Source organism: Phodopus roborovskii, unplaced genomic scaffold, assembly GCF_943737965.1.
Source record: "Phodopus roborovskii unplaced genomic scaffold, PHOROB, whole genome shotgun sequence".
Taxonomy (NCBI): domain Eukaryota; kingdom Metazoa; phylum Chordata; class Mammalia; order Rodentia; family Cricetidae; genus Phodopus; species Phodopus roborovskii.
This window is the reverse complement of record NW_026126541.1, coordinates 16296459-16321937: the sequence shown is the minus strand read 5'-3', so window position 1 is coordinate 16321937 and position 25479 is coordinate 16296459. Positions and strand designations below refer to the sequence as shown.

At 46.9% G+C, this 25479-nt stretch overlaps 1 protein-coding gene across 1 annotated transcript in view; it reads right to left on the bottom strand.

The window, feature by feature from the left end:
* Positions 1 to 25479, bottom strand: part of Dnmbp (dynamin binding protein) — a 93816-nt gene that overhangs the window by 36748 nt on the left and 31589 nt on the right. The window contains exon 4 of the mRNA XM_051200087.1: positions 18044 to 20011. Within this exon, the coding sequence (XP_051056044.1) occupies positions 18044 to 20011 (1968 nt within the window). The remainder of the gene's footprint in view (positions 1 to 18043; positions 20012 to 25479) is intronic.

Sequence of the window (25479 nt, the reverse complement as noted above, 5' to 3'; positions counted from 1 at the left end):
TCAGTTCCCAGCATGCACTTCTGGGAGCTCAGAGTTCCTTGAAACTCTAGCTCCATGGGAACAGACAAACTCTTGACCGCTGCTGGTACTGTGGACATGAGCAAAGGCCACACACTAACGCATATAATAAAAAATATATATAAACAAACCGGATAGTGGTGGCTCACACCTTTAATCCCAGCACTCGGGAGGCAGAGGCAGGTGGATCTCTGTGAGTTCGAAGCCAGCCTGGTCTACAGAGTGAGTTCCAGGACAGCCAGGGCTGTTACACAGATAAACCCCATCTCCAAAAACCAAATATACATATACACACACAAAACCTTTTTTAAAGATAATTTTTGTGTCAACCAATAAAACTTCTTCCATTTTGTTGTTTTTGCTTGTTTTGTTCGACCAAGTCTCATGTAGCCTAGGCCGTCCATGAATTTACTAAGTTGCAGAGACGGGCTTTGAACTCCTTATCCTCTTGCCATTACCTCCCAAGTGCTGGGATTACAGGCCTGTGGTGCTATGCCCAGCTAGACAAACTTTTCATGAAAAATCTTGTTATGTGGCCCATACTGGCCTGGGGCTCACAGCATTCTTTTTGCTCCAGTCTTAGGAGTACTGAGACATGTACCACCGTCTTCAAACTTTGTTGGGGGCCATGCCTGGCTTCTGGCTATTTTCCACACTACTTGGTGAACCCACACTTCCTTCAGTTTATACTAGGTGACTTTCTGTTCTTTCCACTTGCTCTCATAAATGTCTACCCTGTGGTAGGATATGCAGGAGAGGCAACTTAAAGCCTCTTGTCTGCAGCAATCGGGAAAGGAGACGATGGATGTGTTCTGCATTATAACCTGGTCTTGAGACTATGGAAGCAAGTGGTGGAAAGTTGTGGCCAAAAAGGGATGTGTGTAGGCTGGCTCAGTGGCTTAGTGGGTAAGAACATTTGTGACACAAGCCTGATGCCTGAGTTTGATCCCCAGGCTCCACAAAGAGGCGGCAGAAGAGAACCAACCCCACAAAGTTGTCCTGTGACCTCCACATGCCACCCCAATAATACATCTTTAAAAATTATAAAGATGATTAACCTTTAAAAGAGAGTGATATATTTGAGTGCTGAGTTGACAAGGGGTAGGGCTGTGATGTTTATTGGTGTTAATCATCAACTTGACAGAAGATACTTTGTTGGGAGACTAGACCTCTGGGCATCTTAATTATCTCCATTGATGTGGGAAGACCCATCTTAATTGTGGGTAGGACCGTTCCCTGGGTTGGGAATTCTACAGGACATAAAATGGAGAATGTGAGGCTCCCCTTGTGGCTGAGGACGCAATGCCGCCAACCATCTACTTCTAATACTTCTGCTGCCTCAATTTCCCTGTGCAGGCAGCTCCATGCCTTGAACTGTGACCTAAAATAACCTTTCCTTCCTGAAGTGGTTTTCTCGTGTAGTGTATTTTATCCCAGCAACAGTAAAAACATCTCACAATCCCCGTAACTAACGCCATGCCACAACCTTTGTGTGTCCTTCCTACTGCAGAGGTGGATCTCCACGCCTCTCCGGCCTCTCTGTGGCGCTCTGCCCCTCGGTTTGCAGCCCCGACCCCAATTCTCAGTACCTCCCTCTCTTCTAAGTGTGTTTATCCAGAATGAGTCCACCACCTTCTGTCTTCCTCTAGGGCAGTGCAGCAAAAGTGAAGGTCTGGCCAAGAAGACCACAATCCCTCTCTGGTCTAAGCCTGTCTGATTGTCTTGGACGTTTGTCAGTTTTTCTGTGTGCTCACTTCACTTGAAAATTAAGCAGTTTGAATTTAAGTGTTTTTTTTTTAAAAAAATAAGGTCCACATTTTACTCAGTATGTGTTTATATACATTTATGAAATGTGTGCGTGTATTCACGCATACGTAAACATGCTTTCTAACTATAGTAGATTTTTGTTTGTTTTGTTTTGCTTGTTTGTTTTTGTTCTTTAAGACGGGGTTTCTCTGAGTAGCCCCAGCTGTCCTAGAACTCACTCTGTAGATTGGGCTGGCCTTGAACTCAGAGACTCACCTGCCTCTGCTACCCGAGTGCTGTGATTAAAGTCTTGCACCACCATGCCTGGCTACTGTACTTTTAAATTTTACCATTAACTTGTATTTTCAGCAGCTGCAGTAGGTCACGCCGGTCCCCTCTGCACTGCGGTGGGGGGGGGGGGGGTCTGAGACAGAAAAAGTGCTCTGAGTGTAATGTGAGTCTAGGCTGTACAATGAGTTCTAGGGCCAACCTAGCCTCAGAGTCTGAGAGACACTCTCAAAACAATAATAAGCAAACAACAAAAATAGGACCGGAGAGTTGGCTTAGTGGTTAAGCACTGTTGTTCTTACAAAGAACCCAGGTTTGATTCCCAGCACAGACGGTGGCTTCTGACCATCTGTAACGCCAGTCCCGGGAGATCTGACTCCGTCTTCTGAACTTCATTGGTACCAGGCATGCACGTGGCTCACAGACACACAAGCAGGCAAAACACTCATACACATAAAGTAATAAGACAAATTAACTTTTTAAAAGACCCAATTATTATTTATTAAAACGTTAGATTTGAGCCAGGCAGCAGAGGCGCACGCCTTTAATCCCAGCACTCAGAAGGCAGAGGCAGGTGGATCTCTGTGAGTTTGAGGTCAGTCTGGTCTACAGAGTGAGTTCCAGGATAGCTAGAGCGACTACAGAGAGAAACTCTGTCTCTAAAAATTCAAACAAACAAAACAAAAACCTTTGAATTTGTTGGCATAAAAGATTCCTTCTAGAATTAATTAATATAAATTCTGCAGTGTGGATACCTGACCTGGAACCCTGAGCCTTCAGATTTTTTCTGTAAGAATTCTTCATCTCCAGATCCTAATATCACTTTCATTCAGCACAAGCAACATGGGATTGGAGACACAGGTCCCTTCCTGTCATAACCACTTACATTCGTAGCTGGTGTAGAACCAATGATAACCAGTGCCTCACATCACGCTGATCTTCCTGCTGATAACTAATTAACAACTGCAGACATGGCATTAAAACTTAATTATATGTAGGCATTACGAAACAATCAAAAGCAGCAGAAACTAAAGAGAACATGACTCAAAAAAAGAAAATGCAATTAGGCCACGTTTGTGTTTACCCATTTTCTCCCTGAGGCAATCTAGCCTTTTGACAAGTTAGGGAATAAAGTAGCAGATGAGTCAGCAAGTAGCCTGCCGGGACTGAGAAGGAAGAGTTCAAGTCCTGGGCCAGGAAAGGGCCGGATATAAGGGAGCAAGTCCTGCTGAGAAGCCATGGAGGGGAAGAGTACATCTGTGGAGAAATGCCCCTCAGATCCTTGAAAAGACTATACTTGTCAGTGACAGACTCCAAGGAAGCCACGAGAAACAGCAAATGGAGCTTTGAGCCCTGAGACAGGCAGCAACTGAGGGGGCTGGAAGACACTCAAATTAGAGCCCCACCAAGGAGGTTCACTCAGCATTTCCCGTTTTCACAGAAACCAGACACTTTAGGAGTGAAGGCAGGCCTCTTAGGTCCATGGACCACTCCCTAGGGCCAAGGTCCAAAACTATTAACAGACTCGTCCCAACTGCCCCAAGAAAGACAAAGCGAACCTGGAAAATGATCCGGTGAGGCCATTGAGAGGAGGGGGGAAGAAAGCTGGGGAAAGGCGTGGCTTCCAGCTTGGAAAGGGGCTGGGTACATCTATAGACCAACTGTTTCTCGGATGGATGGATGGAAGGAAGGAATAGGGGAAGGAAAAAAAAGATGGGATGTTTCACTATTAAAGCTTAAGTGTTTACAAATTTCCAACAGAAGCAGTAACTGTAAGTCTGTCCCTCAGGGCATAATTTCTAAAGGGAAAGGGAATCCAGTGGATAAAATGTGCTCGTACACACACATACACATACACACACACACACACACACACACACACACACACACACGGTAGTATATAGGCACTTACTGTATTTATTTCAGACATCTGAGTAGTATCTTTTAAAAAGCATTATTTTATATGTGCGTATGTGTTTTGCTTGCATGTATACATGTACTATGTGCATGCCTGGTTTCCACAAAGGCCAGAAGTGGGTGTCAGATACTCTGGAAATGGAGTTATAGGAGGCTGTGAGCCACCGTGTGAGTGTTGGGAACTAAACTCTACAAGAGCAGCAAGAGCTCCTAACCATTGAGCAATATCTTGACCCATGGGCAATATCTTGACTTAGCCAATAGGGAACCTAAAGCTCAGAGAGGATACGTAATTTGTCTAAAATGACACAGTAGATACTGGAGCTGAGATTTGAACCCAGGGCACACCCACTGTAACATCTGCTTCCTTCAACAGTGCATGTTGCTGGGTAACACACGGTAAAAGTCACGGCTGGTACTTTAAACACAGCTCCCAGCACAATAGGAAGCTCAGAGGGTTCCAGTGAGGATGAGATTTTACGACTGGTCAAGGGGGAATCAGGAGTTATAAGAACGAATGCCCAGAGCACCAAGAGGACTCTTCATGGGCCCCACTCAGATAGCTGTGAGGATGCCAATGATAAGGTCGAACTGAGCTGGTTTCAGAGAGATCACAGGGCACATTACAACACACCCTTGATGAATAAACACCCTTGATGACAGTTAGGAGGCTTCCAACAATAAGGAACTGCAGGTGGGAAGCAAAGTTCACCCAGGCAGAGGTGTGGGGGAGGGAAGAGGAGCCATCTCCAAACCCACACAAGCAATCGCTATCAGACTTCTCTGAGCTGCAAGGGAATTTAGGTGTCACCTAATCCCAATCATTTCAGAGAGAAAAAAATGAACCCACAAGAAGAAAGATTAGCTGCTAAATCCCTCAGCCTCCCAGCCGAAGCTGGGTTAGGTCTCCTTTTTATCTCCATGAGTGCTGATACATGGAACCAGCTTTGTCCACACAGTGGCTTGGAAACTTTTCTGTTACATCAAGCCTGTGCTGGAGGAGCATGGGGGAAAAAAAAACACTGGCACGTTCAGAACTGCAACGGGAGCTTTTCTCTTTGGTCTTTGATGGCTCCAGTACAAACCTAAGTAGGCAGCCTCTGTGGAAGCCCCAAGTGAGGAGGCTTCCTCCTGGAGTAGGTGTGCGGGGTCTTCCTGACCATTCACTCTCTCCAGTTCCCACCCCTATCCTCTAGCTGTGACCTGGACACCTATCCCCCCACAACTGGCCAGAACAACTCAGGCAGCTTTAGCCCCAGGCCACAGAATATAAACAAGCTCATCAAAGTCCTGAAGGCACAAAGGAGGACAGCGTCGGTGTGACAGACCCCTGACAGTCCACCTTTGCAGATCACCCAGGGCCGCTGCCGGATGAAATGATTTGCACCTAGCCTAACAGGTGCAAAGCACAGCAACAAACTGAAACCACCAGCTCTGGGTTCCATAGGGGTCCTAGGGCTCACCCTGCATGCCGGTTAGACAAGAAAAGGACAGCCTGCAACACAAGTCAACTCTTCTTTTCCACTAACGTCTAAGGAAGTTTGGGGACTGAGGGAAGTATGTCACAATAACAACTGTGGTGTCCCCACAAGAACAAAAACATAAGCGTAAGGATGGGAAGGGGTTTGCAACTGCGGGCAGAGTGAAAGGCGGCTCCCATGAGAGAGGGGGCTGCTTGCTGGAGGACCACAGGACTTCGCTTGTGACACTGCAAAATACACCCCAAAGATCCTGCCTCCAAAACAAGTGTCTTATGCAAACACACTTGGTAAGAACTTAGGGAGCCAGGGTTCTGAACACAGCACATCTTGTGATGATATGGCCATCCATGCCACCTGTTTTTAAGGCGTATGTTTAACCTGCCAGAAGACCGGCTGGATTCCTACCTTGGGGTTTCTTCTGTTTCTGTACAAACTCTGAGCGTCTCAGGGTACCAGGAGCCGTGCGGCGGAAGCAACTATTCCTTCTCCATGTTTCTGAACCAGTTAAGGTTCTCACCTCCCCAAAGTGCCAGGAGCTTTCTAACACAGGGTCCCCAGGGACCCCAAAGTGATGTTCTCGCTCTCCCCTACGATGCTGCTGCAGACTTTCAGAGATGGCTCCCGGTCTGCCAATGTCATCACACCACAAATCCTCCCCTCCGTGTGGAGAATCGACTCGTCTGTCAACATGAGACTGAGAGTTTGGAGAGAAAGTATCATAGCTTTTATTTTCTGTATCTGAATTAGCGAGATCCACAGGGTATGTCTTTGTTTTGGGGCAGGTTTTATTACTCGGGCAAGCCTTCCTTTCCTCTTCATAGTCTCTAATAGATTCTTCACCTTCCTTGATCCCATTCAAATATGGGGGTTCCATAGACTCACTGTTGGCATAGCACCCAGGGACACGACGTGAAGTTCTGTGATCTTTATAATCTACGCTAATTCCTTTACAATCCTCAAGGCTACAATTAGAATTCCCCAGGCCCAAGTACCAGTTGCGAGGCTGATGCAAACTCTCCAAGTCACCCACATCCCTAGAGCCATTCCTGTGTTTGGCTTTTTGCAGGTCCTCAGGATTACAAATCAGATCCTTACAATCTACACAGCCATTCACTGTCCCACATCCTCCAGCTTCCAGGATCCCTGGCAGGCTTCCCAGAAGTAAATGTCCCTCTGTTCCAGGCCTGAGATGTACATAGTCTACCTCTTCTCCGTTCCTGTATCCAGCGTAGGCCTCTGGGAAGAGACCATCCCTTTCTCTTCCATTTGTTTCCCCAGAGTCACTCTGCTCAAAGTCCCAGTACCCACAATCTCTCTTTCTGTAGGGCCGATTCCGCCGCTTGGCCCGGCAGGCAGAGTCCAAGTCATTTTCTGCATGGAGCCCACTCGGCTCAGCAAGGTTCCTTTTCCGGAGGCCCCTGCAGTCTTCATACTCCCAGCTGGAGCCCCAAGGTCCTTTCTGCTGGGCTCCTCTTTCCTTCCCAAGCTCATGGGCTTCACTCATGTTCAATATGATCACAGGTTTCTCGTCTCTGTTCCATGGGCCTGGGTTGGGCTGAAGTTCGGACAGGTGTGGTCTAGCCTAAGGCTGTATCTGCCCTCCTTAAAATGTCTCTCAGAGCACCGGAGTCTTCCTGTTACCGTGGCTGGAGTGCAGGGCGATGTGGAGTCATTTCAACTTCAGGATCCAATCAGTGAGCCGCTCTATCTTCTCCTCAGAGGCCAGGAGATAATTAGTAACTAGAATCCATGTGATTGGTGTTGGCAGCCTTGTTGGTTGGTGTTTCCCTGAGCTGGTCAGACTGGCTTGGCTGCTTTGTGCACTGAAGGTACAGGCATTCTGATGCCCTCAAGGTCTTGTAGGGAAAAAAGGCAATGTGAAGGAGAAAGAACACCCTTCCATGGCCCAGCCTAGGGTCTCACGTCAGTCTGCAGACTCACTTTCAGGAAGCCATGGGGATGAAAACAAATGCCTGCACAGGCAGCAGCCACAAACTAGACTCCATTGAAAACTAAGTTTTCTAAGCATGGGACCTCTGAAGCTCCTCTTTGAAAAGCACAGCTCCCCCCAACCTGAGTGCTTTGCTCCTGTGACATTCCAGTGACCAGGCAGTACACACTCAACCCCATCCCCCCAACCCCACCCACCCCCTCCACTCAAGTTCTGGCTGCCTGCACAGCCGCCATCCCACTGAAGGAAGACTGGATATTCATTCCTACTACTCTCTCCCTCATGGCAATCGTGGTGTAAAACATCTTGTCTAGGGGCCGTCATGTCTCCTTTTCTTAGACACTCTGCTCAGAAAACAACGTCAAAACCATCCATTTTCTCAAATTATTTCCATCCAATTTATACACTATATTTAAGAACTAGAGAATGCGTCTAGAAATCATATAGGCTGGTGTGAGAATACCTCTAGGAATTCAGCAAGCGCCAGATAGACAGACAGACAGATCGATCCATTGATCAACCTTGTCCCTGAGCATTGAGGAAGAGGTGCCCACATGGGACACCACAAAAGTCAAACACTATAAAGTAAAAGGCACGTGGCAAGTGCTACATAACAAAAACAATTGGCAATGGCAACAAAGTCATGTTGGGAAAAGTTTCACACAGGTCTCAATCACACCAGCCTCAATGTGATCGCTTTTCCAGCTGCCTGCTCAGCTATTAGATTTACAGGAATGATCACTTTAACTTTTATTTAACTCATAGTTTTGTAGTAGTGTAGAATTCTGAGAGACCAGAGCCCTACCCATAATACAGTGTTTACCCGACTACTTATAAAATGTACATTCTCTCCAGGACTCAGGCGGCCGGTCCATAAAATGAGGCAGGTGGCTTTGGTGACTTCTCTGAGTCTTCAAGCCCTAACACTTCTTGGTTCTATTTTTCTATCACAACATCTTAGATGGGTTCTTGGAAGCAATGTGTTTCTTTCTTTGATGGTTTGTGTTTTATACTCAAGCATGGTCTCTTTATCTTTGCTTTAGTTGTTGCTGTTTGAGACAGGGCTCTGTGGCCCTGGCTGGACTTGAACTCACTGGGCAGACTTTGAAATGTGAGCCTCCTTCCTCATCCTCTTGAGTAAACTGGGTTCAGGCCTGTGCCACCATGCTTGGATTCTGTCCACTTTGGGGATCCTCTCTACCTTGTCAAAATTTCTGATGCCTCCTGAGATTCATCTCATGCAGTCTGTTCTCACGAATCTTTCCAGCAGCAGCGACAGCCCCAACCATTCTGGCTTCTGTGTGTGTGTGTGTGTGTTCTCCTGTGTGTGTGTGTGTGTGTGTGTGTGTGTGTGCTCACACATGCGCAAATGTGTGCTGTGATTGGTGCTATAAATCAAGAAAAATGTCCTGTTTAATCTTCATTATCCTTTAAAGCAAGAAAGCAACTCTTGTTTTACCACATATAAAGAAGCAATCCAGTTGATTGTGGTGAGGAATGCATTTAATTCTAGCACTTGGCAGGAAGATTGGGAGTTCAAGGTCATCCTGGCTAAATATCAAGTTCAAAGCCAGTGTGAGCTCCAAGAGACTCTGAGTGTTAAAATAATATCTAGGATCACATACACTGCTACTTGAACCCAGATCTGCTTGACTTCACAGCACATGACAAAGTGGACTAATTTAAAACATAGTCACACGTAAACACGGAGGACATTCTCCAATGTTACCACACTACCATGGTGTAGCTCAGAAATAAACGTCCACAGAGGGAGACATGCACCCACACCTACACTACCATTCCCTCATCTCCATTCTTAATTTACTGACCCCCCCCTCACTGGGGTGTCACCCCCAGTACACCAACACCCAGATCCCCTCAGGAGCCCAGAGTGTTGGTGCAAAATTTATGGAGAACTCACCAGACAATGAAACTATTATTTAGTTTTCTTTCTTTTTGAGACAGGGTCTCACTATGTAGACCAGGCTCATCTGAAACTCACAGAGATCCACTTCCCTCTGCCTCCTGAGTCCTGGGATTAAAGGTGTGTGCTACTATGCCTGGCTATTTTCTTTCTTTTTTCTTAAAGATTTACTTTATTGTTAAAATTCTGTATATTCGTGTGTGTCTGTGTGAGAGTGTGCATACGTGAGTCCCAGTGACCATGGTTTTGAGCCTCTATGTGGATGCTAAATACAGAACCTGGATCCTCTGCCCGGGCAATCCATGTTCTCACTGCTTTAGCCCTGGCTGTTATTTTCTTATGTGTGAAATGAGGAAGTTAATGGTCTCTCTGTTTTTTAAGTCTAAAATTTGATGATCTTGCTTATTTCTAATCCAACTAAAAACAAAGATTACTTTTCTGTGTTCAGGAAGGCAAATGCCCTTAATGCCAGCACTCAGGAGTTTGTCACAGCCTGGTCTATACAGCAAATTCCAGGCCAGCCAGGTCTGCAGTGAGATGAGATTCAGTCTCAAAAACAAAACAAAACAACAAAACGATTAATTGTCAAACCTATAATAATCCCAGCAAATGGTGGAGGGGGGGATCAAATTTGAGGTCAGCTAGGTTTAAAACCCGGGAGGGCAGTAGCTGGTTCATCAGGTAAAGGCATTTGCCATCAAACCTGTCACCTGAGTTCAACCCCTACATGGTTGGAGGAGAGAACTGACTCCTGAAAGTTGTCCTCTGACCTCTACCCACATGCTAGGGCATGCATTCAAAGGTAAGCTTAAATTTTCAGAAAATGGGGCTGCTGAGCTGGCTCAGCTGGTAAAGGAGCTTACCACCAAGCCTGACAGCCTGACTTTGATCCTCCTAACCCATAGGCAGAAAGAGAAAACAACGTCTGCAAGCTGTCCTTGTCCTCTGACCTCCACAAGCACAAGCACACACACACACACACACACACACATACGAGAGAGGGACTGGACGGAGGAAAACTGTTTGGAAAACAAAGTTCTCTAGCAACTGCCTATCTTCGATAAAGCAAGCATGATAAAAAGAAGGCACCTGATAGGTCAGCCCAGAGAAGAGATTAAAAGAGAAAACTAAATTACAGGTAAGAAGACACCACTTATAAATGATCAGAGGAAGATGCTGTGTGGGCTAAGAGAACCTATAGCAGGCTAAGTGGAGCGGACGGCTGTTTGCGGTTTGTGCTGGGGATTTAAGTCAGGGCTTCCCACTTCCGGCTCTGCCACTGAGTGGTCAACTCTCCCAGCCCTGTGTGTCACTTTTATTTCTGAGACAGGGCCTTGCTAAATTACGTAGGCTGCTTCACACCTGTGTTGCTGAGCCCAGCAATTCCACCTTTTTCTGTTTGTTTAAATTCATGCTACTCTTAAAGCCTTAAAGATACAGTTTGCAGAAGGATGTAAAGATCCAGGGCTTTTCCCGCCCTACTTCAATCCAGAAGCTTCCAGACTGACGGGCTACTGCAAAAAAAGAAAAATGGGACAGAGGAGAATAGCATGCCAGTTCTCCGCTGGGACTGCTGTGGACACACGAGCTTGACATGGACACCCCTCGCCTGCTCTTCTCCCCGCCCCCATCCATTTTTGTGAGATAGGACATCAATATCCATCCCTGGCTGACCTGGAGCTCTATATAGACACGGCTAGCCCAGAACTCAGGGTTAAAGGTGTGAGCTGCCGTGCCTGGTTTCCCAGCAGCTTTGACTGGGCCACTTTCCCCTTCTGGAAACTCTTCCACTCCCATCCTGTGCTGGCTCACACCCTTGCTGTCCCACACTGGGAGGTCTCAGATGCTAAGTTCTGGGTCCTATTCCCCTCTACCCGCAGTTAGCACACAGTAACATTCAAGAGAGATGGAGGTAAGGGTACAGAGACGGCCAGGAAAGTACTTGCCAAGCCAGCACGAGGACCCGAGTTCAACCCCCAGAACACATTATCAAAAGCTGGGTGCCATAGCACCGGGAAGGTAGGTGATCCTTAGGGCTTTTCACCTGCCATCCCAGCCTAATCAGACAGTTCTAGAGACGCTATGTCAGAAAACAAGGCGACAGCCCCTGAGGCACACACCTAAGGTTGACCTTTGCCCTCTGGACATGTGTTCCTGCACGCACAGACACACCCACACAAACAGCACTCGCACAAGATGGGCATGGTCAGGAGAGTGGTTCCTCCTCTTGCTCGGCACAGCTGCCTCTAGGCGAAGGCTGGGAAGGAAACTTAAAAGCAGACCCCACTGCATGGTTAACTTTAGTCCCTGGCTGCCTGGAGACCGGATCTGGAGACGAAGGGGCACAAAGGTACTTAGGATCAAATGGAAGTTCCCAGGAGAGGAAAAGTGTCAGTCGGGTGAAGACATGGCTGGCTGGGAATGGGGAGGACAGACACAGGAACTCTGGGAACACTGGCTGGCAATGGGGAGGACAGACACAGGAACTCTGGGAGCACTGGCTGGGAATGGGGAGGACAGACACAGGAACTCTGGGAACACTGGCTGGCAATGGGGAGGACAGACACAGGAACTCTGGGAGCACTGGCTGGGAATGGGGAGGACAGACACAGGAACTCTGGGAACACTGGCTGGCAATGGGGAGGACAGACACAGGAACTCTGGGAGCACTAGCTGGGAATGGGGAGGACAGACACAGGAACTCTGGGAGCACTAGCTGGGAATGGGGAGGACAGACACAGGAACGCTGGGAGCACTAGCTGGGAATGGGGAGGACAGACACAGGAACTCTGGGAGCACTGAGACACAGGAGGACTGGATATATTCGTTCATTTTGTGGTGTGTGTGTGTGTGTGTGTGAGAGAGAGAGAGCGTGTGCACATGCACACGCGTGTGCAACATGCGTGCAGGTGCCTGTGGAGGCTAGAAGAGATGTCAGACCCCCTGGAATGGGAGTTACAGGCAGTTGTGATCTGCCCACTTAAGTGTTAGAAAACACGTAAATTTTCAGTTATTGCCTTTCCCCAGCAAATCTCAGAAATGATGTGGTTCCTCTTTATGTCTGAACACATGTCATTACTGTGGACACGATAAAGCAGTGCATAAAGACTACATAAGGCCACGGATCCAGATTTGAATTCCAGCCAACTACTTACTCACTGGGAGACTCTGGGCAAATCTTGGTTTTCTCATTTGTCAGTCATGGGGCGTTTAGAGGACTAGACAAATGTATGAAAGTACCCTGCACACTGTTTTAAAAGTGGTAAGAGCACAGTTATGATCATTAATACCATTCACTCTTAGTTTCTACGTAAACAGATGCTAATCTGCTAATGGGAAGGCTCAGTTCTTATTAGATCTCTCTTCTTTTTACCTATACATTCTCTGTGTATTCATATTCACTCATGGACACCCCCACCACACACACACACATTAAAGCGCTTGGCTCTAAGTAGCATCCCTGTGCTGCTGTAACCCTACAACAGACTTTGGACTTGCAATCCTCCTGCCTCAGTCTCCTGTGAAGCTGGGGCCAGGAGACCCAGCAAGGTCTCTGTCTGTTCACTCTGCCCAGTCATGTGTCCAGCCTTGAACTCTGGGATTTACCTCACATCACCTAATCGATACTTTAACGGCAGTGTCTTATCAATTCAGCTAAAACTGAGCTCCTGACCTCTGTCTCTTACAGGCATACTTTCTGTCACCTTGACAAATCTAAATGCACGTGGGAAGAGGGAATCTCAATTGAGGAACTGCCTCCATTGGATTGGCCTGTGGGCATGTGGGGGGAGCTTTTTCTTAGTTGATACAGGAGGACCCAGCCCATGGTGATCAGTGCCATGCCTGGGCAGGTGAGCCTGGGATGTGTAAAAACAGTAGGCGAGACAGCCACAGGGAGCAAGCCAGTACGAAGCGCCCTTCTACCGTCTCTGCTTCACTTCCGCCTTGGCTTCCCTTGATAATGGACTATAAGCTAAATAGAATATACCTACTTCCCACATCGCTTCTGGTCATGGTGTTTGTCACAGCAGCAGGAAGAGGGACAGGACAACATTCCTCTCTCACCATCCCACTCAGCCTGAAGTCTTTACCATCTCAACCAAGCGGCCGCTCAGGTGCAAGAGCCACGTGGCCTCTTCTCATGCTTCTGCCTCTCCTGCCGTCTGCCAGCTTGTGTCAGTGGCTCAGATTCAAAATACCCCAGGCTGACTCTTCTCACCCACTGCTGCCCAGCCTTCCAGCTTGCTGGCATTTCTTTTCTGGGTCCCAGCAGTGACCTCATAGCTAGGTCTGTGCCTAGTGACTCTTAAGTCAAACCATTGCCCTCTGTCCAAAACATGGTGGCTTCCCTCTCTCTGGATGAAGAACTCCCAAGCCCGCCTGTACTTAAGCAGCATGCATGCAACTATCACCTTCCAGGACACGCACGCACGCCTTCTGCGTTCTTTTCTTCCCAGGACCCCTTCCTTCTGAAAGGCTACGTATTTACTCGCTTATACAGTAAGAGACAATAAGGGAGCAAGGGACTGCTGTCCCTTCAGACACCACCTTGAATATCTTAGGAACGCAGTGGTTGAGAAAGCTTTCCTGTCTTTTGGGGCCTGTGACATTTGTTTGGTAAATGGTAAAGGAGAGACGGCACGACTTGGGTCTCATGCTAGCTCAAGCTTTTTGCTGTGTCCTGCAACCCAGAAACTCCGAAGTCCCAGGATCTACTTTCCCACCCTGTGCCTGGCCCTGAGCGTGAGGCAATAAACGTTTGCAAAGTCACCCTACAAACGGCTCACCGATCAATCGTAACTAAGTAAACAGAATGAGACCTGAAACCAGCCCGGAAAGGAAAAACTAGTTACTGTTCGGGATTAACAGACTACTCAAGGTTTCTGAAGCCAGTGTCACATGGGTTAAGGAGACTTGCTTTGTCTCGGTGTGCCGACAAACTAGAAAGACTATTATTGTCTTAATTCGCTCCTTGGTTTTGGGGGGTGACAGTAGCATTGAACCAAGGGCCTTGTACAGCCTTAGCAGTTCCTTCCACAGAGCTAAACCTCAGATCCGCACAAACTTCTGTTATCTTAAAAAAAAAAAAAAAAAGCACAAATAGGTTTGACCCTCTTTCCCCCGCCCCCAACATTTTGAGGCAGGATCTCACTATGTAGCCCTGGCTGTCCTGGAACTCACTTTGTAGACCAGGCTGGCCTCAAACTCAGAGCTCTGCCTTTCTTCTATCTCCCAAGTGTTGGGATTAAAGGCCCAATTCCACTAATCCAAAGAATTCTTATACCAGAGACATTTCAAGGAGTTTTCAGAATGAGAAAAAATTTTTAGGGAGAGCCAAACAGTATTTAATATTTTGAATATATCCACTTTACTGTAACATATTACTGCCCCTTATCAGTGATCTCCCACGGGTTAGTCTGTTGGTTTCCTACACTGAATCTTAGATTCCACCCAATGTTTTGTTGAAAATATTACTTTCTTTAAAAAGGTATTGTGATCTCACGTGTAAGTCGTTACTAAAAATTACTCTGAGAACTGGGTGTGGCAGCACACATGCCTGTTATCCTAACACACAGGGAGGTTAAGGCAGGGGAACCAAAAGCTCAAGGTCAGGGGCTAGGGAACTGGTTCACTGGGTAGGAGGGCTTGCTGCACAAACAGAAGGACCTGAGTTCGAGTCTTCCATACCTACATTAAATGAACAAATGGACTTGGGATAGTCACATACAAGTATAACATGCTTGTGTGTATGTTTGATTGGGACTTTGGGGGTGGCAGGTAGACAGAGGTAGGAAGATTGATGGGGCTTACTAGCCAGCTGGTCTAGCCAACCAGTAGTGAGTAAGCTCCAGGGGCAGTAAGAAACCCTGTCTCAAGGGAATAGAGCAGAAAGTGGTAGAGCCCCCTGATATCCTCCTTTAATGGTGACATGTATGTGCCTGGGTGCCACATGTGCATACATGTGCATACATATACACCACACACACATACACCTGATGTGTGATATCCCTCTGTATGTTGTAAACATGTTCTAGTACCATTGGTTAATAAAGAAACTGACTTGGCCAATGGCCAGGAAAATAGGGCCAGGCAGGAAATCCAAACAGAGCTACCCAGAGAAAGAAGGCAGAGTGGAAGAGATGCCATCCAGCCTCTGGAGAAGCAAGATGTGAGGTAACAAGCCATGAGCCTTGTGGTAAAATATAGAATAATAAAAATGGGTTAATCTAATTGTGAAAGCTAGTCAATAATATGCCTGAGCCATTGGCCAAACACTTATAATTATTATTAAGTCTCTGAGTGTTTATTTGGGAACTGGCAAGTGGGAGAGAAACCTCCATTTATATAACACACAAACACACACACACACACACACACACACACACACACACCTTCAAAACCAACCTAGATATAGTGAGACCCTAACTCAGATAAAAACTGAGTGTCTTTTATTGACCTATTTCCTGACATTATGTAGAACACAAGCCAGAAGCCAGGTTTGCAATGCACGGGAAGCTGACTCATTGTAGTGAGGGTGAATGTGGTGTTCTGGTGCTAACCCACACTGAGAGTAACTCTGTAGGCGTGTTCAAAGGCTGTAGGACAGAAAGTGTGATTAACTAGAGGCCAGTGTCAGTAAGCTCACTCAAGTTTCAAGTATGCACATGTGATTGATACCATGAGTGTGCCTTTCTTACTGACCAGTGTGAGCCCATACTTGGCTCCTACTGAATGCCAGCATTTGATGAATAAGGAATGTGTACACACGGAAATTTTGTGTCAAATTCAGGTATGTGAGCCTCACCTAGAGATGGAAAAAGACTATGACACACTAGAGCCTCTACCAGGGTAGCACTCAGTAGCTCTGACCAGGACTTCTAAACGTAACAAGTTCTAAGAAACCTCACCGTCTAACTGACCTGTTTTTGCTGTCTAGGGAGCCAACACATTCAAAGGTACCATGCTTTAGATACGGCCCCTGACTTGATCTTAACCCATTTGACTGGAAACTCCAGGGGGCAAACAGCACTTCTAGAATATCTGCTCTTGGTATAATGCTAAAATAAAGAAGTTTTCTAGATGACACTGGCTTGACCTGAGCCCATACCAAATGACACACCCATTCCCTGACATACAGCAATCTATAAATACCTTCTGGTGCTCTGCCTTAACTCCATATGATAATTTCAATTAAAAGTCCCAATTCTCAGTCAGAGACAAACACTCATTCCCTAACTTATGTACTTCCTATAATGAAGTCTAAGTTATTTTGGTCCTTTCACAGGATTAAAAATAAAAAACAACTAAAAATGATAAGACATATATATCAAAACATCTTAAAAGTATTAAAAATGCTGAGACAATAATATAAAATTACACACCATCAGAGAGCAACTCAGGCAGGAGAGGCACACAATAAAGAAATAAATGAAACAAAAAGCCCAAGAAAAATCAGGTGAGACATCTAGAAAATCAGAGAACAGACTAGAATTCGTCTGTGAGAATAGTCTTAACACTGTAGAGGCGTGGGCTTGAAGGTAAAACAAGAGCGGATACTCCTCCACCAAGAGAGAGACACTGCAGTCACCTCCAACACCGGATGAGTGGTCAGGACACGAAGAAGTAGGCAGGACCCAATCTACCAGCTTTGCTTAGAGTATTGTTAGTGTGAGTTCATGAGAACAAATGCTCACGGCCCTGTATGCTCATTATAGCAATTCACACTTACAAATACAACATATATCAGTAAGCTTATTTACACTCTATGATTATGCCAACTTTGTAACTGGACGCTCACAACTGCCTGTAACTCCAGCTCCAGGGGGTCTGAAGCCTCCTCTGACTTCCAAGAGCATCCATACCCTTGGCATACATTCATTCTCTCCCTTTCTCTTTTTCTCTCTCTTAATATACACGGACATAAATAGAAATAAAAATACATCTTCAAACAATAGTTTCACTAAAAGTCTTAGCATCTTTGAACCATAAGCCAGCTATGGAACAATGATGTCACCTTATGAAAAGAAAAGGTTTTTTTGTTTGTTTTTGTTTCTCTGGACACTCCTGTTCTGGAACAATTCTCCTGTCTCAGCCTCACGAGTGCTCAGATTATCGGCACACACCACCAAGCCAGCTCTACTTTGTATATTACTTCTACTTCTCCTGTGAGTTTACTGAATAAGAACTCTCCAGAGAAGGCTAGGGGCATGCTTCAATTAGCCCTCTGCACAAACATAGGACCTAAATTCAATACCCAGCACCATGTCTAAAGCCAGGAGTGGCGATACATGCCTATAAGCTCAGCACTAGGGAAGTAGAGACAGGTGTTGCTCACTGGCCAGCCAGCCTAGCCTGATCGGTGTGGTGAGACACTCACTCTGTCTGCACCTTGCACTGACCACACCCATTGGGGGTGGGGACAGGTGTGGACATGCAACTCTATTGTAATCTCTGTTATGCATTCACCCTAGGACTAGATATGTAAGTCTTAAGTTTGTATGTTCTTAATTTTCCTTTTCGTAGAGCATACTTGTTATTCACTGTTTTTGTATATAGTTTTGTATCAAGGAGGACCTGGGAAATGGGATGTGGATTGCTCTGTGTTGAGACCAGGGTGCTTTTCACATAGCCAGGCACGGGGGTGGGGGAGGTGGAAGGTGGGGGGAGAGGGGGGTGGGGGGGGCGGACACCAGGGTCACACTGTTTTCTGTCTCTTACCTCTCAGCTGCTGGAGCTCCAGGGTCAGACTCTGAATGCTGCTCTCATAGAACTTGAGATTCTCCAGCGTCTCTGCCCTCAACAGTTCATCCTGCTTTTCCTCCAACATCAAGGTCAGCTCTTCCTGAGCCCTGGTGTACATGTCCAGGTCGTGCTCCACATCCTGAATCCTCACCAGCACAGAGGGGTACGGAGACTGAGATGGCTGGGCTGGGCTCTGCTCTGAGTGCTCAGGGCTCTCCTTCTCTGGGGCCTCCCAACTGGGATGGGCACAGGAGGTGGGCTTGGGCGAGGCTGCATTCATCCTCTGTTGTGCAGAAGGAGGGAGGGGGGCTGGGCGGGAGGGCCGCACTGCCAAGGGGGGTGCAGGTTTAGGACTCTGGTCAACCAAGTGGGTAGAGATGGATGTTGGGGTACAGGGTCTGGGTGGTGGCGGCCTCAGGGCCTTCCTCCTCTCAGGAAACTCCTGTAAGGGAACTGACTTGGAGGAACCTCTGACAATATCCTTCTCAGAATTGAAGTCCATGATTGAAAAACGGCGTACGATTTTATCTGGCTCTGTGCTGGCCGCTGACAGGCTCTTCTCAAACTCTAACAGCTGTTGGGTCAACTTGGAATCCAGGCTGATGCTGTTGCCCTGTGATGCCGTGGTTACTTCTGTGACCAGCCTCTTGTCTGGGGGCCCAGGCAGCCTCACTGATCTCTCTGGTGCAGAATAGAGGCTGGATGCATTTTCTGCAGATGTTTGGTGCTTCTGACCACATCTGGCCATAGCTGGAGGACGAAAGTAGCTAGGTTTGGCTATCCTTGAGGCCGTGAGGGAGGAGGCCCTGTGAAGTAGGGGTGTTGGCTTCTGGAGGGACCTCCACTGGGCATATGTTCTTTTGGGAGGCAGGCTGGAGTAGTCTCGAGCCCTGGCTTCTAGAGGGGCAAAGTCTGGGAATGGCTCTAAGCTCCGGTAGCCTCCTCCTGCTGTTGAAGAAAACTTGCTTTTCTGCACTTGGGGATGAACGGGTACCCAAGGCTGGGAAGAAACACCATTGACTATCTCCGAAGGGTCAGCTGCGGAAGGGTCTTTAACAAGACCCACACCTGGGGAGTCATCTTCACCCTGACCAGAGTTCTCACTTAGAACATACTCAGGGACACCATGATCTAGGGGAGCCGGGGTTTGCTCAGACACACCCCAGTCGGGCCTTTCTGCTTCACACTCTTGTGGTTCGAGTCTTGCTTCCTCGACCACTGAGATCTCCAACCCATCCACAGAGCTTTCAGAGTTCTTAGGGAGACTGTCTCCTTGAGGCAGAGGCATAGTGTCCTCTGTCCTGGTGCTAGGACATAACTTCACGAAGCGATGGGGAAAGACACCTGTCCTGCCCTTCAAACGTCCTTCCAGCCAGCCGTCCTCCAAGGTCCCCAGAATTTGGATTTTATCCCCTACGTCAAAATCCAACTCATTGGGCTCCAGGGCTTGGAATCTGTAGAGGGCAAGCCCGTAGGTCCCTGTCGGGTGCTCGTCCTCGTCGGCAGCACCCTCTGGTTCCTCTGTAGAGACGTCTACTTCACCATTAGCAATGCAGTCATCCCCACTTCCGGAATGTACCGGCTCATCCACAGTCCGCAGGGGCCCCAAAAGCTCCACGAAACCTTCTGGGAATATGCCTCTCCGACCATCTAACTCTCCTTCAAACCAGCCCGGCTCGGGAACTCCGATAATGGTAATCGTATCACCTTCCCTGAAGTCCAGTTCCTCATCCAACTGCGCAGACAACCCCATGAGGGCCCGTGCCTGTCCCATGGAGTATTCTGGAATCTGAAGCAGTGCACTCTGTGAATGCCACTGTTGGCTTTGAGAGGTGAGGCGTATCTCCCGAACACAAGAAGAGGGGAAGAAACCCCGGGCACCCCAGCAGCTTCGGCCCTGCAGCCATCCTGCAGTGGGAGAGCCATCGAGAACCACCAGGTCTCCTGAAGAAAGAAGCAAGAGTTAGAACTCGGGCCAGAACCCCAGGGCCTAACACGACAACCAACAGCGCCTTTTTGTCCTTGTCAAGACAGGACTGTACTGTGTAGCCCAGGCTGTCACCACAGTCTTGCCGCAGCCTCCTGAGTGCTGGGCTAGTATAGATATTTGTAAAGATTCTCCCCTACCACATGGAGCCTGAAGATAGAGCTCAGGCCGGTGGGTTTGGCAGCAAGTACCTTCACCCGATGAGCCATCTCCTTGGCCCTATAATAAGATCTTAAAAAAATTTCAGTGATTGGCTCTTTTGTTGTTGCAAATAATCAGGTTATTGCCACAAAACATAAGCCAAAAAGTTAAACTGTCTTAGTGTTTCGATTCACCACAGTTTTAAAAACACATTCCATAGTTCTATCATCAGTTACTTTATAACAAACGGCTGATTATGTAATTATGAATATTCATTTTGTGGATTACTAACTTTAACCTTCCTTTTATCTTTCCCCCTGGCCAGTGCATGGGCTCACTCTCTGGGGCAGAGCTGCTTGAGGGACATAGAACAGTGGCGAACAGCAAGAAGGAGGGACAGCAGGGCGTGGCTCCTAGTCAAAGGCGCTGGAGAGGGACTAGCTGTTATGGTCTTGACTTTTATTGTATATGTAGTGTGCCTGTCTGCAATATGTCTGTGCACCAGGTAGATGCAGAGCCTGAGAAGGATGAAGAGGGAGTCAGATCCCTGGGAACTAGAATTATAGGTGGTTGTGAGTCACTATGTAGGCACTGGGAACAGAACCCCGGTCCTCTGCAAGAGCAGTCATCGCTCTTAATTTCTCAGCCATCTCTCAGCCTCGTTCCTGATTTTTTTTTTTTTTTTTTTTTTTTTTTGAGACAGGGTTTCTCTGTGTAATGGTCCTGGCCTCACTCTGTAGACCAGGCTGGCCTTAAACTCACTGAGATCCACCTGACTCTGCCTCCCAAGTGCTGGGATTAAAGGTGTGGGCCACCTTCCTGAATTTCAGAAAGATTGTGTGCCCTACTTTCCCAAGTGCAAGTAAATGACTTAGGGATGGGCATACTTCTCTTTTGTGTGGTAAGAGTCTGAGATGATGCCTTTTTCATAGTGAACACTGAGCATCCATTTGTGAATAACGATTATTCTGTATTCTTTAGCCTTGCTCCCAAATTAATATTCTCCTGCATCTAAAATTGGCTCCCATTGCTAACTTCCTTGTTCCTTCTAATTTCTTCTTTCAAAACATTTCCTCCATTTATTAATTCTCTTTGCTAATATCCTAGTCTGATTTAATTCCCACTGTCTTCCCTTTTAAATATTACCTCAAACATTATTTCTTCCAGTCCATCAAATGATTACAAATGTGACAATTTTACTGCATCCCTTTGTTAATCTGTCAGAGACATGACAGCCTACTGCTCACCAATTTCTTTCCTAATAACCCTTCTTTGTTTTCTGTGACAGGAGCTCATTGCAGAGCACAGGCTGGCCTGAAACTTTTTCCAATTCTCCTGCCTCAGACTCCCATGTGCTGGGACAGTCCTATTCTTATTGTCTGGATTCAATAAAATATGTTTGTTCTGTGCACATTTTGAAGAATCTCTTTATCAAGACACCAACGAGCCATTCTGTTTTCACCCGGTTCGAGCCTGTGCTTCAGTTTTATCCAGTCACAACCTTTATCCAGTTCTCCAACCGTCCATTGTGATCTCGCCTATGACATGAGATCCCGGGAAATCTCACACAAGGGTTTTTTGTTTTTTGTTTTTTTACTTTGTATGCTTTTGGGACGGAGTCTCATGATGTACCCCAGGCTGGGTTCAACCTTGCAACCCTCCTCAGCCTTCTTTCTAAATGCTTGGATTAAGAGCATGTACCAGCACATACTACCTAACTCCAAATCTCTATTATTGCCACTCTCTCCATCTGAAACCTTAGCAGGCTTCCTTAAAAATATCTTAGGAGCTCACATTAGCTTGGCCATCTGTGGTCTACCGCATTTGGATGCCGGCACAGTGCATGCATGACACATAACATAACATTCTAGGCTTGGTGGCAGACACCCGGTATATTTCCTGACTTTTGTTGTGCTTAGACTTTTATTGAGACACCTACAAAGTGTCTTGCTCCCATATTCCTGTAGTCCTTAACTTTTGAACCCACATGCACTGGCCAAAGCTTTGGGTCCTGAGAAGTACAAGTGTCCCTCCTCCCCCAGTGACCCTAAGGCCTGCCATCCAGGCCTCAGAGGGAAGTCACTGGTGACATGACTGCTCAGACACAATGGGTCTCTTGGTGAATAGGAAAAATCAAAGCATGCCATAACTCCCACTTTGCTGGCTCTGAAATGCCAGGCTCACTTCAAGCTGCAGAATGAGTGTTCTCTGTCTGGCCAGAGCTCCATGAACTTGGACAATAGGGCTTGTTTTCCTGTCTATTCCAACAGTGGTTTTGATGAGCTTTGTTTCGGGGCAGACCGTAACTGGGCTGCTTATTCAGAGATGATAAAGGAGGATTCTCGAAACAAATGATGCCCCTCTCATGCCAGCACACACAATTTAGATGGCACTTTAGTTTTAACACCCCCCCCCCCACCTTACGCTTTTGACTTTGTCCTTGTTTTTCCTCTTACCTGGTGACTCCCTTCATTTTATAGGTCTAACTGCCTCTGGGGTGGGTTTGTTGTTGTTTTGCTTTCTCTAGTTTTCGTTTTCAAAAGTCTCTGTTTTAATTAGTCAAGCAAGCTATTTCCCCAGAGTCCTGGGTGATTCATTAGGAATGGGGGTGTGGTTCCGGACTTCAGAAACATCCTGGGATGGTGGGACCAGGTTTGGGAACAGGAAAGTAGAAATCTGACCTCAGGGTCAGATGTGACTACGCCCAGCCATACTGCTTGCTTCCTCGGCTGGAATTTTCCTTTGAACAGGAAGTGTAGAAAGGAATGCAGGTCTTGTTAGGCTCTGACCCGAGCAGTCTGGCTCTGCAGGGTCAGCTTCCTCCTTGACTCCTCTCATGGCCCAAGCTGCCCAGGGGCCTGTGTGCTTGGTGCAGACCCCATGCTTTCTTTGTCCTAACTTCATCTCATGGCATTAGAGTTTAAGGTTGTTGCACTTCGACTAACAAAGATCAGCCAGCAGCTTATTTATACATTATCAGTTTGTTTTATTGGCCCTTCGAGAGGAGGTTGACTACAAGTACACGGTGTAGACAGCCACAAGCATTGTGTGTAGTATGAGGAAATGATGGGTGGCATCCCATAATATACAGTATCTTCTTGTTCTTAATCGCCTGATCCTTTTGTCTTTCCCTTGACATATTCTTTTCCTTTCTTCCGTCTGTCCTTCCTTTTTCTCTTCCTTCCTCCCTCTCTCTTTTCCTTTTTTTCTTCACTTTTTGTTTTCTACTCTTTTTTTTTTCTTTTTTCTTTTTTTTTTTTTTTGGACAGTTGGTGACTCTAGCCACTCATCGTGACTCTTCTTAGAAGACAGTTCTGTTTCTGAACCCCACACACCAAGAACAATCCAAAACAATTGAGTAGCTTCAGGAAAGGGGGGAAGGGCGACACCTGCTGGAAGGGTCACTGATGACTCCAGTCCTAGGTAGACCATGTGGGGTGCATCCTGCGCACCCCAGCTTCAGGGAATGAGGGGACAAACAGCCCCCAGGAGCCAGAGCGGTTCTCTTTGCTTGGTTTACACCTCCTTGGTCCTAACAGCTATCCCGAGGAAGGTTGTCCTCTTCAGCTTTTTAGTAAGGCTAGCAAAGAGCTAGCCCAACATCACAGCTACTATGTGGCAAAGATGGATTAAAATCTAGAGCCATTAGACTTGCTACCCTCTAAGCCATATTACCTGCTTTTTTTTTTTTTTTTTTTTTTTTTTTTTTTTTTTTTTTTTTGGTTTTTCAAGACAGGGTTTCTCTGTATTGCTTTGGAGCCTGTCCTGGGACTTGCTCTATAGACCTGGCCTCAAACTCACAGAGATCCTCCTGCCTCTGCCTCCTGAGTGCTGGGTCTAAAGGCATGCACCACCAACGCCCAGCTGTATCACCTGTTTTTAACATACTAGTCAGTAATGCAAACACAAATTACTCTCTCTCTCTCTCTCCCTCTCTCACAGACACACACACAATTTTTCTCTTTTGGTGATTTTAAGTGTTTTTGTTTTGTATGTATGGGTGCACTGCTTGCATGGATGTCTGTGCACCCTGTGTGTGCAGTCCTGAAAAGGCCAGAGGGGGTGTTAGAACCTCTAGAATTGGAGTGACAGATGGTTGTGAGCCTCCTTGTGGGTGCTGAGACTTGAACCTGGGTCCTCTGGAAAAGCAGACTGCTCTTGACCACTGAGCCATCTCTCCAGCTGCTCTTATTAATCTTCTGATACTCCTCAAGTGTAATTTAATGTGTAATGATAAAACACAACAAGGCTGTCATGTAGCCGAGGCTGGCAGTGTGGTGGAAGACACTAAATTTTGGTCATTCTGCCTTAACCTCGTGAATGCTGGGATTACAAGCGTGCACCATCACACAGGCTGATGTAGCATAAGACTGGACCCAGGACTTTATGTATACTAGCCAAGCACTCTACCAACTGAACTACACTCAGCACCCCAATACTCCTGGAAGGACCAGAGTTCAGTTCCCAGCTCCCACATAGAGTGACTCACAACCCCATCACCTCCGTGCCCAGGAACCGATCGATGTCCTCTTGAGCTTCACAGGCATCTGTACACAAGCGGCATGAGCAAGACACACACACACAAATGACAACAAAGGCCTGTTGATTGGAGCTCGACCTGATCCTGCTTACTCACTCTTATTCAGGTGCCTCATGGCTAAAAGGTCAGTGTCTGGGTCTTGCAGAGAACCTCAGAGGGCCCTGGGTTCCTCAGGCAGATTTTAATTTCAGAGCCAGCTCAACATATCAGATGAGTCTTCTCGGTGCTGGCCTCAGCAGAAAATCATGCTCTTTTAAAAATATTTTTGAATTGTAAGACTTGACCATACAACACAAAAAGCTGGAGCAAAACTAATTCTAGCAGCTATTCCCTCAAATTCTTCATAATACTAAATACAGTTTATTTCCACGCAATACATCCTTCTACCCATTGTTTTCAGCAGGAGCCAGGATTAGGAAAGAGAAAGCCCGTGCTAAAGCTGGATGTGTGGCTCAGTGCTGGAGTGGTTGTCTTGCTACCCTAGTGTGCAATGGCCGGGTTTCAACCTCCAACACCAAATCAGTCAATCAATCAAACAAGCAAACAAAAACCAAGCAAACAAAGCATGCCATGCTGCTCATATCCTGTGCATGGCTCGCAGAGACACCAACAGGCTCTTCTCCTTCTCCTCCTACCTGGGGAGGCTGCTCTGGACTCCAGACCACCCTGGGATAGCTACAGGTGAGGACAAGGACCCTGCTATAAGCTCACAGTCGCCTCCTCACTGTCTTCCCAACCCTGATT